This window comes from Trachurus trachurus (genome assembly GCF_905171665.1).
Source record: "Trachurus trachurus genome assembly, chromosome: 24".
NCBI lineage: Eukaryota > Metazoa > Chordata > Actinopteri > Carangiformes > Carangidae > Trachurus > Trachurus trachurus.
In genome coordinates this window covers 2237944-2253092 of record NC_139910.1, presented here as the reverse complement: position 1 = coordinate 2253092, position 15149 = coordinate 2237944, and the positions used below count along the sequence as shown (strand labels likewise).

The window sequence follows — 15149 nt, the reverse complement described above, 5'->3', positions numbered from 1 at the left end:
CCCCAGGTGTCCGGTGCCGGGCTGCGACGGCCAGGGCCACGTGACGGGGAAGTACGCGTCGCACCGCAGCGCGTCCGGCTGCCCGCTGGCGGCCAAGCGGCAGAAGGACAGCTACGTCAACGGATCCCAGTTCGTCTGGAAGTCCGGGAAGACCGACGGGATGAGCTGCCCCACCCCGGGCTGCGACGGCTCGGGACACGTCAGCGGGAGCTTCCTCACACACCGGAGGTTTGTTGTCGTTCTGCACAGTTAAAAAAACCTACATAAAAACTACAACTAAGACAAAATAAAAACTACATCTAAGACTAAGACTAAATAAAAACTACAACTAAGACTCAATAAAAACTAAATAAAAACTACAACTAAAGACTAAGACTAAATAAAAACTAAACTAAGACTAAGACTAAATAAAAACTAAATAAAAACTAAACTAAGACTAATGGTGTGTCCCAAATCGCGCACTTCTGCACTTACACTTAATATTTTGAGTGCATAAGTGCGTTCACACTGAGCAGTGTGCGAAAATGTAGTGCGCTATGCGCACTTAATTGGCGCACTCAAACGGCCAGAAAATTGAGTGTGGATCGATGCATACTTTCCACACTTAACGGCCGCCATCTTGGTGACGTAGCGGAAGCACGTCACTACTTTTCAAACGGCGGCAGTTGCTTTGAGCAGCGACGGAGCGACACCGGCGTAAATGTCTTTAAAAAACACTCATAACAGCACAACAACAACACTAACACAATAAAACACAACTTAATAGCTCGTTTTGATCGGCAAAAAGCGCTGTCAAGTGTCGGCGATAGGGTTACAACGGCCGGTTGCTATGGTTGCAATCAGAATTTAAAAAATAGAAGAAGCAGCTGTCGAGTCATTTCCGGTAAGTGCGCAGCGGCAGTGTTTGATTTGAGACGGTACTAACCTGTCGAAATTTGAGTGCAGTGCACTGCTTTACAGTGTACTGTAAAGCAGTGCACTAAGAGAAGTGTGCGATTTGAGACACAGCATAAGACTAAATAAAAACTAAATAAAAACTAAACTAAGACTAAGACTAAATAAAAACTACAACTAAAGACTAAGACTAAATAAAAACTACAACTAAAGACTAAGACTAAATAAAAACTAAACTAAGACTAAGACTAAATAAAAACTACAACTAAAGACTAAGACTAAATAAAAACTACAACTAAAGACTAAGACTAAATAAAAACTAAATAAAAACTAGTCAATTCCTCTAAAATAAAAACTAAACTAAAACTGCTTCATCATTTGTTGAACAAATTAAAACTAAACTGTAATAAAAATCAAACTAAAAAACTAAATAAAAACAAATACTAATGAACATTTTCAAGCTATAATAACCTTGGTGTGTGTGTGTGTGTGTGTGTTTGTTCCAGTCTCTCCGGTTGTCCCCGGGCCACCTCGGCCATGAAGAAGGCCAGGATGAGCGGCGTGGAGATGCTGACAATCAAGCAGAGAGCGAGCAAAGGTCAGAGAGCCAAAAACACCAAACACTGAACATGAAACTGTATAAAGTCAAAAACTCTGCTTTTTTGCCTTTAAATATAAAATAATTCACTCATTCAATCACATCGTTGTTTTATCTGTGTTTTATTTTTCAGGCATCGAGAACGATGAAGAAATCAAACAGCTGGATGAAGAAATCAAAGATCTGAACGAGTCCAACACTCAGGTGGAGTCAGACATGATCAAACTGAGGACGCAGGTGAGGACCAAACACCACAGAACACACAGCTGTATTTAGCTCCGCCCCCTGAAACACGATTGGTTCTTTAAATTTGTGACAATAACCCTTTATTTATATATAGAGGAGAAAATATAAATCAAAGCGACTGTGCAGATTATTTCACACTGTTCAGGTTTTATTTTAGAGTTTATAAAAAGTTAATGGTTCAATTAACTTTTAACAGGAAGTCAAAGTGAAGACATATAGATTCAGATACAAATAAACATATAGATATAGAGTTAGATATTGATAAAAATGTAGATATAGATGCAGATACAGAGATAGATATAGATTAAAGATATAGATTTAGATATAGCTATATTTGTGATATAGATAAAGATATACAGTATATATACATTATAGATATAGATATGGATGATGGATATAGATATAGAAACAGATATAGATTATAGATATAGGTACATATACTGTATCGATACAGATATAGATATAGATAGATACAGATATAGATATATTACTGATATAGATATGGATTATGGATATAGATATAGAAACAGATATAGATAGATACAGATATAGATTATAGATCATAGAAATAGATACATACATATAAAGATTATAGATATAGATATATATATATAGATATACTGTATCGATACAGATATATATATATATATATATATATATATGAATGATGAATATGCATATACGTATATATTATAGATACAGATATAGATATAGATATATATACAGATATATAGATAGATACAGATATAGATTATAGATACAGATACAGATACAGATACAGATATAGAGATATAGATATAGATCTAGACATGAAGCGGTGAGTGTGAGTGTGAGCTGCTTGCTCCTCTGCTGCAGATCACTACCATGGAGACCAACCTGTACAGATATAGATTATAGATATACTGTAGATATATATTATAGATATACTGTAGATATAGATTATAGATATAGATATAGATGATGGATATAGATCTATAGATCTAGACATGAAGCTGCTTGCTCCTCTGCTGCAGATCACCACCATGGAGACCAACCTGAAGTCCATCGAGGAGGAGAACAAGGTGATCGAGCAGCAGAACGACTCTCTGCTGCATGAACTGGCCAATCTGAGCCAGTCGCTCATCAACAGCCTCGCCAACATCCAGCTGCCACACATGGTGAGACACCACACACACACACACACACACACACACACACACACTGAGGCGGATGGTTTTACAGTTTTAGAAGTTTTACAGGATCATTTATGGTGATATTTATTTTAAAAATACACACATAGAACTTTACTATGTTAAAAGTCAGTCCTTTATTTTGGCGGGTCAACAACAATAAAGGCTCAGTGATCATTCAGCCTGTTTGACCTGAACACTGGCTCTGTTCACATCTCATATATTTAAAGGGATAGTTCAACATTTTGGCAAATTGGCCCATTTCCATAATCCCTATAGTCATAGCAGTAGGTTCGTTACCTTTAATTGTCGGTGCAAGCTATTTGCAGTGCAGAGCCGTGAGTTGTTTAAGACGTAAATTCATGCAAAACAGGGACAGTTTTTCATCAACAGTCTCTGTATTTCCCTCTAAAACAACTCTGTCTGGTAACGTTGTGTTATTAGCTCATAGCGTGGTGAATGTGCAGCTCACAACTTGTCCACCAGAGCGTTGTGGAGTTGTTGGATTGTGTATTTGATGAGTTTGATGATGAGGGAAACCAAGAAATCCCATAATGAGCCTACGTAGCGTAGCTCTGAGCAGCTCACGGCTCTGCTCCGCCGTTCTAAAAACAGCTTGCACCGACAATTAAAGGTAACGAACCTACTGCTATGACTATAGGGGTTATGGCAATGGGCCAGTTTGCCAAAATGTTGAACTAACCCTTTAAGATTTACAGTGAATTAGTAGAAATATGATGGATTAATATCCATCTCATTGTTTCATATTTCACTAGATTGCTGCTTTTTAAATTAAATAAAGTGTAAAAACTGCCGTCAGCTCCACAGACACTTGTTTTCTATTGGTTATTGATTAGATTTCTTGATAATTTAGATAATTTAGAAGATGTGTTTCAGAGCGAACGGCTGCTGTGTCTGTTTGAACGTTGACGTTGTGTTTTGTTGTGACTCGTCGTGACCCATGTGACCTGATCTGAGACCAGCTAACATCTGCTCACTCATCCCGACACAGGGAGCCGTTACACAGTCGTCTTTTGTTCAGGTTTATTCTTCATCTGCTTCTTTCTGTTTGCCACCTCCTCCTCCTCCTCCTCCTCCTCCCCAGCAGTCCATGCTGTGCTTCTTATTCTTCCTCTCTTTCTTCTACTTCTACTTCTACTTCTTCTACTTCCTCTTCTGTGCTTGACAGAGTTTCACGTAGAGAAACGTTGGTGTTGTTGGTGTTGTTGTGGTTATTTTTCTTCAGTTTCAGTTTGAGTGAAGTGCTCATGGCCGTTCTGACGTCATGTTGTCTCAGTGTAGAAAGAAGACCGGGGCTAATTGGATAATCTCTCCTCAAAGCAGTAGCTCCATAACTGGACTCTCTCCTCTCTGCTTTCCTCCAATCCTGAGCTTCATATCACACTGGAAGGAAAAAAGAAAAGAAAAAATGTCCGCCTTAACAAGGAGTTTGATCTTTGTCCCTCCTCCACGTTCACTCACTTTCATTTTGTTTTGAATATCTTCGCAGCAACTTTCACTTTCACTTTACAATAATATGATAAGGAAGAACAAACAACTTGGATCTGAGGCTCTGTTCACTTCACAGATTTCATATTTGAGCTCAGTTACTAACCTTCCTCTTGTGTTTGGATCACCACTGACCCGTTTTTAGGGTTTTAAATGCATAAAAGTACCACACAAATGTGTTTCTTGCACCATAAAGGCTTTTTGACTTTGTCAGGAATCTCTATTTAAAAAAACAACAACATTTTTTCACAAATTTCTAAAATGCTCTGGTTAAAGGTCCCATATTATGCTGTTTTTCAACCATTTCACATGGTTCTAAGTTGTCCAACCATATAGTATTCCTAGTGTATTGTCCCCAAATCAATCTGCAGCTCTACATCTCAGTAATCTAAAAGTGGCTCTCCAGAGCTCTCCTGCGAACGAGCCATTTCTGTGTCTGCACATCCTGACGTCAAGTCTGCCAGCACTTCCAATTCGCCCGTTTGGAGACACGATCTCAAAAAAGTGTAGAAATCAATTAAGGGAGTGAACAGACTTTTTTCACCTCCAGGCGTCATAGAAAGGCCACGGGAACACATAGGACCACTACAAAACCTGTAGAAAGTGGATTTTGCATAATATGGGCCCTTTAAAATTACGACATTTGTGGTGTCATGGTGGTACAATAAGAACAACAATGACAGTTAAAACTGAAATCATAAAGTGCAAAACCAACCTTTTCATGGATAAAGAAGCCTAACGACATAACCAAGGGATGAGAAACAAATGGAATGATAAATAACTGATTTAAAAGACGGGTCAAATCCGAGCCTAACACCAGAGATGGAAGCAGAAAGCTGACACAAGACGAAGGTTAAAGGCAAAGTCAAACTTGTTTTTCTCTCATGATGATTGAAACTTTCGTGCTGCAGTGTGAACAGAGCCGTGGTAGTGGAGGGTTGTTGGGACAAACAGCTTTTTAAGGCGGACGTACAGTATTATGGCCGCTGTGTGTTTTCTCTGAAGCCGTGTGAGCGCCACCGTGTGTCCAGCGGGCTAACTCACTTCTCTGTATGTATGTACACCCTCTCCTGTAGAGACCGCTGCCACAGAAAGAGGCCCCAGTAAAACATAGCTGCTGTTTACAGATGCCTCCCAGAGTAAGAGATTTATCCATTTATCCTTTATCCAATTATCCTTCTCTTCTGCACTGTCATCCCCCCCTCCTCCCCTCCCCCTCCTGTTGCTCCTGTAGCCCACTATCACTTTACACTGCAGAGAGAGAGGCAGTCATTATACCAACACTATAACACACACACACATACACATTGTGTTTTAATTGGCCACACACACATAATAACTGGTAATTAACAACAGTGAGAGGAAAACATTCCCTCAACCAGGGGGCGGAGCTTCTCTGGAGTCAGAAAGAATCTGATTGGTTGAGTTAACACAACAGGAGGAAATAAGAAAGTGACAAAGTTTATATTTTGAGTTTTTAACTCTAATCAAATGAAATAGAAAACTCTACGGTGGCCCTGAGGGGTCAACTCACTGCAGCTGCAGCTACAAACTCAGAAAACAACTTCATCAGTTTGACAAAAAAAAAAAAATCTCAACACAACAGGAAGTGTTTCTGGGGGACACAATAAAGTGAGGGACCAGGCTGAAGGCTAATGCTAAGCTAATATGATCAATATGTTCAATAATCAATGAATGAATCATGTGATATTGACGTTCTAGTAAACCAAACAGACTGGTCCCTCGCTTTATTGTGTCCCCTGACTGGTCCCTCGCTTTATTGTGTCCCCAACTGGTCCCTCGCTTTATTGTGTCCCCTGACTGGTCCCTCGCTTTATTGACCGGTCCCTCGCTTTATTGTGTCCCCTGACTGGTCCCTCGCTTTATTGTGTCCCCAACTGGTCCCTCGCTTTATTGTGTCCCCTGACTGGTCCCTCGCTTTATTGACCGGTCCCTCGCTTTATTGTGTCCTCTGACTGGTCCCTCACTTTATTGTGTCCCCTGACTGGTCCCTCGCTTTATTGACCGGTCCCTCGCTTTATTGTGTCCCCTGACTGGTCCCTCGCTTTATTGTGTCCCCTGACTGGTCCCTCGCTTTATTGACCGGTCCTTCGCTTTATTGTGTCCCCAACTGGTCCCTCGCTTTATTGTGTCCCCTGACTGGTCCCTCGCTTTATTGTGTCCCCTGACTGGTCCCTCGCTTTATTGTGTCCCCTGACTGGTCCCTCGCTTTATTGTGTCCCCTGACTGGTCCCTCACTTTATTGTGTCCCCTGACTGGTCCCTCGCGTTATTTGTCCCCTTGACTGGTCCCTCGCTTTATTGTGTCCCCTGACTGGTCCCTCGCTTTATTGTGTCCCTGACTGGTCCCTCACTTTATTGACCGGTCCCTCGCTTTATTGTGACTGGTCCCTCGCTTTATTGTGTCCCCTGACTGGTCCCTCGCTTTATTGACTGGTCCTTCACTTTATCGTGTCCCCAGAAACACTTCTGTTGTGTTGTGAGGTTTTGTCAAACTGGTGAAGTTGTTTTCTGAGTTTGTAGCACGTTTGTGTCTTTTCTGAAGCTGCAGTGAGTTGATCTGATTGAATTTCACTTCTGAACGCTGCTGTAACTGAAACGACCTGCAGGTGTCAGTGTTTCTTCTCATATCATTATAAAAAAAGACATGTCTGATGATTAACAGCTCCGCCTCTTTCACATGAACACAGAGAGAAAAAAACAAAACTCCAGTTCATCCAGTTAACTAGAAGTCATCCTGGATTTGTTAAAACGTGGTAGATGGTAAACAGAGCCGGGCCTCGTACGGAGCCCTGTGGTGCTCCAGCTGCTCGTTGCTGCTTCACACACAGAGTCTCCTCCCTCTCTCTGACCAACACCTGCAGCAGCAGAACCTCCAGCTGTGTCTCTTCATCATCTGCACATCAGCACCTTGGTTTTGTCTCCATCTGTCTGTCAATCATCCATCCACCAACCCTCCGTCCATCCCTCCATCCATCCGTCCATCCATCCCTGTCAGCTGACCATCATCCCTCTCTCCTGGGTTTGCATGGTTCCACCGCGTCGACCTTCAGGCTGAACTCTAGATACTGGACATGATTGTAGAAGAGCTGAGTGTTTCAGAGCCGAGTGTGATGGAGCCTCACCGAGGAGCATGTGTCTGCAGACCCGGAGACCTGCACAGTCAAGACCCCCGCACTTGTAGACCCCTTGGTTTTCTTCTGGTATTTAGACAAATTAACGACACACTGCTGATCTAAACGGCTACTTTCTCACCTAAACATGTTTGAAATGTAGATAAAGTGATATATTTACAGAGTTTAGAGCTAAAATGAAACTGCTGATTTCGGCTCGGGTAGGAGGCAGGCTAACACTACCCATACACTTCCAGTGTTTGAGCTAAGCTAATTAGCGACTTTAGGTGGAGGCAGGCTAACACTACCCATACACTTCCAGTGTTTGAGCTAAGCTAATTAGCGACTTTAGGTGGAGGCAGGCTAACACTACCCATACACTTCCAGTGTTTGAGCTAAGCTAATTAGCGACTTTAGGTGGAGGCAGGCTAACACTACCTATACACTTCCAGTGTTTGAGCTAAGCTAATTCCGGGCGATACGACTCTATCTCCCTTGTTACTGCACGCACAGTCGAAAGGATGGTGTCTATCTGCTGGTCATGGACTCGGGAGTGAGGCAAGACACGAAAAAAAATGTTGGCATATCACTTTAAAAGCATTTTATTATAGGCTGTTAAAAAGAAGTTTAAAAGTGTTCCAAGCTTCACAAAGAATTAGATCTTGGCGTTTTATTTGGATCTTGCCCTGTCAAAAATAGTGCAGGTCCAGACTGTGCAGTTGCAATTTTACCGTCAACCACTAGGTGGCATTAAGGGGTTTAACTGTGCAGGTCTCCGGGTCTGCAGACATATACTATTGGCCTAACCCCCAACCCTCCCTCCCTCCTCTACCTGCTGCCCCCTCCCTCCTCCTCCCCCTCCCCCTCCTCCCCTACAGTGTCTGACAGATCTTTTTTTCCCATGTTCCCCTGCTCTAACCCGTCTTCCTGTCCTTCCTCACGGCTCTCTCTCCTCCTCCTCCTCCTCCTCGTCGTCGTCACCATCGCAGGAGCCAATGAACGAACAGAACTTTGACACGTATGTGAGTACACTGACTGACATGTACACCCACCAGGACCAGTACCAGAGCCCGGAGAACAAGGCGCTGCTGGAGAACATCAAACAGGCCGTGCAGGGCATCCAGGTGTAGCCCGGCCCCGAGGCCCCGAGGCCACGCAAATAAATGCAAAGCAAAAACAACGGGAAAAAAAAACAAAAAAAAAAAAAAACCAAGAGAAGAAGCGGGGGATGGGTTGTTTTTTGCTGCTGTAATCTACCACAGTTGTTTTCTTTCTTCTGCTGTTATGCTCTCAACTCCATGGGTATCTCTCTCTTTTTTTTATTATTTTGATTGTCGTTGCCTTGCTTTGAAAAACGTTTTAAAACGAACATTCACGTTTTGTACATTTTCATATGACCTAATATAATGTGATGTACTGTTTATAGCTGCTATAATGTATGCACATTCTAGTGTATATGTATGTATTTATTTATTGTAAGCTTGAATCATTTTGTTATTTTTAATGCGATTTACATATGACATCGGAAAAACTTGGGCGTCACGGGTTTAAACAGGGAGCAGAGCGGCGGCGCGGCGGGAACGTGAAGAGCAATCATGTCCGAGAGGCTGGAGGTCGTTTAAATCCAAAAAAGAACAAAACAAAACATTTAAAAAATATATATTAAAAAAAACGTGGAGACGAAACGTTAATCCGTAAAATCTGTAGCTGACGTTGACGAGGAGAACCAAGATTTCAAACATCATGACACGGAAACTTAAAAACTGGTGCAAAATCCCATCATCCCCCTTCGGAGTTGTTTCGTTTCAAACTGTTCAAACCTCTTCTGTCGCTTTTCTTTTTTCGTGCGAGGAGGGGGAAGACGGAAAAAAAACGGGAGAAAAAACCAATGGCTGCGGAAAAAACGTAGGAGACAATCTGCCATTCTGAATTTCTTTTAGTCATCGGCGTGACTATATAGCGAATAGGACGACGTGTCAGCAATATTGGTATGATAATACTAAATCCTTTCTTTAGATATGGGATGCAATCTCTATATGAAAACTTGTTTGGGTATATGCAATTTCTTATGAATAAAACTAGCAAAGAGCTGATAGATCTTTTTACTAACTATAAATGTATTGCGTTTTGTATAAACCTTTTACTACAATCATGTTGTAGGAATCGGACGCGGGTGAAAGGACTTTGGTTCTGTCATGTTCGACTTTGCACAGGGACACCTTTGTTTCCATGTTTTGATGTTTTTATTGTCGAGGCGCTCGGCAGGCGACGGGGGATTTGTAGATGTGGTTTTTTCTTTGTAAAAGGCTGACGGCTCCGCTGGACTTACAGGGTCAAACGTCCCCCCATCCCTCATTGTATATTGTACTCATCATCGTGTAAAGGGAACGTCTCTCCAATCATGCATCTTATTGTCTGAGCCACAATGGGACAGGATGCCGGACGACATGATGACCAAGCAGTGCTTTTGTTTTGTTTTGTTTGTTTTTTCTTCTTTCCTTTTTTTGATTTTTTCTATTGAAAAGATGAATGAAAAGTGGAGCCAGCAGTCGTGACGTTGTGTCTGATACAGAATCGGCCTTACGATGACTTTCAGTCCGAGATCACGGGGGGGGGGGGGACTGATTATTATGGAGTGTGATGTTTTCTGAAACACCGTCGATCATGCATGCACTTTATTGGAGTATGTCAAAGTAATTATCACGTGGTAAATGAAGCAGAAACTGTACAGCGAGTTTGTGGAAACTGTGACTTGGACGAGACTTTGTTGCTGGTGAATTCCTGCTCGACGGAAACATGGAGCCACGTTCACTGAGCTGATGCGTTGCTGAAAGGAAAACTCCCCCGCTGGTACCGGCTCGTTAGAAACCCTCTCCTCCCCCCTCATGGTGCACGTTTCAATCAGATTTAAACAGAAACTACAGTGGAACAGGAAAAGTAATGAATTCTTTTCATATTTTTTACATGAATGAGGAAATTAATCCAACTGTAAATACTTTGGATTTTGAAATGCATTTACAAAAACAGCATAAAACTCATTAACCTTTCTCTGGTGTTCGGGTCACCAGTGACCCCGTTTTCAGGACGAGGGAACACAAATGTGTTTCTTGCATCAAGGCTTTTTGACTTTGTCAGGAACCTCTATTTAAAAAAAAAAACATGTTTTCACAAATTTCTAAAATGCTCTGGTTAAAATTATGACATTTGTGGTGTTGTCAATTTTGACCCGGTTATTACGATAAGAACAACAATGACAGTTAAAACTGAAATCATAAGTGCAAAACCAACCTTTTCATGGATAAAGAACCCTAACGACATAACCAAGGGATGAGAAACAAATGGACCACAAAGTACCACATAGTAAATGTGTTTATAGCATCAAGGCTTTTTGACTTTGTCAGGAACCCCAATTTAAACAAAATAAAACAAACAAAAAAATTTTTTTTCACAAAATTATAAAATGCTCTGGTTAAAATTATGACATTTGTGGTTTTAGGGTCAATTTTGTCAATTTTTTCGCCCGGGTCGGTGCGATTGCCCGTGGCCCTAATAATAAGAGTTCAAACTGAAATCATAAGTGCAAAACCAATCTTTTCATGGATAAGGAAGCCTAACAACGTGACCAAGAGATGAGAAACAAATTGGATGAAAAAGAAAATGTTTTTAGTGTGTTGATTTAAAACACTGGTAAAAACTGACCCGGACACCATAGATGGCAGTAGAAAGCCGACACAAGAGGAAGGTTAAACAAACTGATTCATCATTATATAGCAGAATTGGAAGTTTACTAATTTACTTGATTGCTAATCGATTAGCTGGTCAGCTCTGCAACTAATCAGAGAGCTCCTTCATGTCCCAACATGACTAAAAGGGATTGTTCTGATGCCAAATTCTGTTATTTATTCATGAATGAAACTGTGTTTATTTTTCCGGTAAATGCATTTTGAAATCTCAAGTATTCATTGATGGATTAACTTAACTTAACTGTTTTTACAGCCTGTTGAAATATGCACTGCAACAACTCAAAATCTTTCCAAGAATATTTGTCTTATTTCTTGTCAAAATGTCTAATTTCTAGTCAAAACTAATCTCTTTTCACTTAAAATAAGAATCATCACCTAAAAATGAACTTGTTTTCAGATAATTTTCATTTGTTTCAAACTAATTTTCACTTGGAATAAGAAGAAAAATCTGCCAGTGAAAGCACGTTTTTTGTGCTTGTAATAAGAAAGAAAAACTTGATCCACTATCAGATTTTTCTACTTATTTCAAATGAAAATATGCTTGAAAAAAGTTTTTTAACAAATGTCTTAAAACAAGCTACTTTTTAATGTGATAAGTCTTATTTTAAGCATTATATAATATTATATAATGAGATTTGTTTTGACTAGAAATTACATTTTGACTAGAAATAAGACAAATATTCTTGGTAAGATGTTGAGTTTTTGCAGTGTGAACTATGACTTCTCCTGTGACTGAACCTTCTTCCTGCAGACCGCAACGTTCCTCAGAAGTCAGAGTTTCTTCCAAAGTATAAAAAAAAAGCTCCACTCCTGCTCATCTACAGTATAAAAGCAGAGTTTATCTGCCGTTTGTCTTTATCTCTCTGTGTAACCCCCGTTCAATAGAGCGGTGAAGTACGAGGGCAGATGGAGTATTTGCGAGTCAAACTTCCCTTTCAGCCGGTGGCGACGGTGTCAGCTGACCGGCGGCTGCAGCTCCTCCACTCTTTGATGGAGATGAAACTCTTGGCTGAATTGTATCGGCACAGAGTTGAACACGGCTGTTACTTAGAAAATACCTGCAGCTTCAATAGGAAGTCAAAGGTACAAGACTGTGGGCATAATACCAACTTAACTACAGCTCCCAGGCTTCAAAGCAGGAACATGCACCCAATTACTGACCTTTAATTCTGCTACTTGTGCCTGTAATGACGAGCACGAGGGCAAATATTATTCTTTTAGAAAATAAAACTGCAGTTTCAATGCACCGGCATCAGACCCTGGGCCTGTTTTGGATTTATCCGGAGACTTTGGCTACAGTAATGTGTTGTCGGTCCCATCTGGCCTCATAGATACTGTTGAATTGGGAGTAGGGATGTCACAATTACTTGTTTTCACAATTAATCGCGGTATTAAACGCCACAATTAATTAATCGTAAACATTCTTAAACACCGTCACTTTCCAAAAAAGATTATTTTGGAAACACAGAGGCAGATGTGCACAAAAGTGAAGGTAAATGTAAGAAATACTGGTCAATTTACCTAACGTAACATGGTCTCATTTGTGATAAAAAACAAACAATTAAAATAAACTTAAACATTTGGTATAGATAAAAATGAATGATTTGAATATTTAAAACACTTCCCCTGGAGGATTAATAATTGGTTGTATATGAATAGTAGATACTTAAAATATTTAGTGTAAAAATTTGCAATGTAATTCAATTTTGACTGTAGCCTATTTGAATTTACACATTCATATGTTGTGAAATTAATTAATGCATAATAATTGTGATAATCGTAATACTGTGATTATTTCTCTGACAGTAATCGTACAAAGAAAATCTATAATCGTGACATCCCTAATTGAGAGATAGAAAAAACTGAACATACAATGGAAATGTTGAAATTTACAGTTTGGATTAGGATTCGAGTGAACAAACTCTGCAGTTAGAGCTTCAGAAACTGGATTTGGCTGAAGAAGATTTACCACTGAAGTAAATTCAGGGTTTAAAATGGTCACAAATGAAACCAAACCGTAGGTCAACAGGTGACCTGAAGCCCAAACTACACATCAGACCAATCAGTTCACCAAAGTGATCTTGATTATTTTCATATCTGTGGGTTTTAGTTTCTTCTCTGGACCGAGACAGGGGCCGAAACATGAAATATTCACAATTAACGACCTTCAATAACTCGTCATTCTTGAATTTAATGAGGGAATTTGTAAAAATCCTGATGAGATTTTCTTTGTTTTTGGTTTATGAAATTCAAAATAATTGAAATTTTAAATTAACTTTAGTACAAACTTCTTGATTTTACACTACCGTTACGACTTCAAAGATGTACTTTATTGATCCCAGACTGGAAAACGATTGTGTTTCTAGGTAAATATAGATTTGATAGATCTGTGGTCCAAGGCTGAATGATTTGTGAGACTTGTGAGAACAATCAGATCCAGTAAATATTGTAGAAACGATCAAACATAAGAGATCAAACCGTTTCCTTGGCCTGTTTCTGGAGCGACCAGCTGACGGGGGGAGTTTTCCTTTCCAGACATTTCTTGTTTGGACTTTTTTACTGCGGAGCCTCATTCACATCTGTCTGAAGCTTTGTGTCTGCAGCTTCCTGCCAGTAAACTACCGCATTAGATAAACCGAGCGCTTGTATTTTTCATTTAGTCAGTTATCAAACTGCTGATAACAAAGGAAATGGGAGTTAAAGCACAATTCTGCCACTTACAGTCAATAGACTAGATATTGTAATATCAGATGTAAAAGCTAAACTGTAACTATTTACATAGAGAATTTCAACACTAACATGTAACATGCTAGAATGCAAAAGAAATCCATATGAATATTTGTGAAATCATCCGTTTATGAAAAAAAATGTTACAGTTTCTTTTCAGCAGTGCGTTGATAAGGGGTTTTTATACGACGTTCATTTTCTTTCCTTTTGCCCCTTTTTCTCTGTTACTCGCCGACTTTCAGCAACAGTTTTCTTACCACGAGGCATGGGTTCTGTTGATATTTTTGCTGTATGTTTAAGGTCACGAGTTGCTACGTGATATTTTAATTTGACTTGTGAAGTTCGTACGGTTTTTATCATGCTGGTGTTGGCATCTCTTGCTCTGAATAAATCTTGTGTTGCAACACTGATCACGACCTTTTATTGTTCATATTTCTTTTTTGTAACTTTGTTTTCTTACATTTTGGAATGAATTCAACAAATTTCCTCTAGAGGATCATTTAGGTTTACGATTAAGTTGCTCACTGAGTTGAACAGGCGCCCCATATGCAGAGGCTATGATCCTCACTGCTGGTTGAAATCCCTTTTCTGCATGTCATTCCCTTCTCCCTGCCTCTCCATTTCCTGTCTAGCTCTATTGTCCTGTCAATTAAAGGCAAAAATCCCCCAAAAATAATAAAAAAGAAAAGAAAATGGGACTTAAACCTTAGGCTATATTATATTTGCATAACTTTTTTTATTTTTTATTAATCCACTATTTATATATGACAACATAAAGACTTTTTTACACTCGGAATAGATTTACTAACAGTGTTTTATGACATTGTTTATATATTTTATATACAAACTTCTCGGTGCATGTTTGAGTAGCCATCTAACGCTGTCTGTGGAAAAATTGTTTATTTCAAGCAAGTCAAGAGTTGATATTCCTGTGTTTATGACACAAACGGGAGGAAATGCGTCAACTTGGGTCTCGTGCGAGACTTTGAATTAGATCTAGTTTTACAAACATGTCGGCTTGCTTTAAGTAAATAAACAAATAAACTTCTCGGTGCATGTTTGAGTAGCCATCTGACGCTGTCTATGGAAAAAAAAATTGCAGCTTTGAGAGATGTAAACAGCCTAAGCAG

At 39.9% G+C, this 15149-nt stretch overlaps 2 protein-coding genes across 2 annotated transcripts in view; one reads left to right on the top strand and one right to left on the bottom strand.

The window, feature by feature from the left end:
- Positions 1-8679, top strand: part of myt1la (myelin transcription factor 1-like, a) — a gene marked incomplete at both ends in the record, with an annotated part of 70907 nt that extends 62228 nt beyond the window's left edge. Inside the window, 6 exons of the mRNA XM_084000956.1 lie at positions 7-228; positions 1401-1492; positions 1626-1729; positions 2752-2895; positions 5493-5555; positions 8539-8679. Of these exons, the coding sequence (XP_083857082.1) occupies positions 7-228; positions 1401-1492; positions 1626-1729; positions 2752-2895; positions 5493-5555; positions 8539-8679 (766 nt within the window). The remainder of the gene's footprint in view (positions 1-6; positions 229-1400; positions 1493-1625; positions 1730-2751; positions 2896-5492; positions 5556-8538) is intronic.
- LOC311007695 (uncharacterized protein) overlaps positions 1-15149 on the bottom strand; it is an 85213-nt gene that overhangs the window by 49607 nt on the left and 20457 nt on the right. The gene's annotated exons all lie outside the window — the stretch shown is intronic.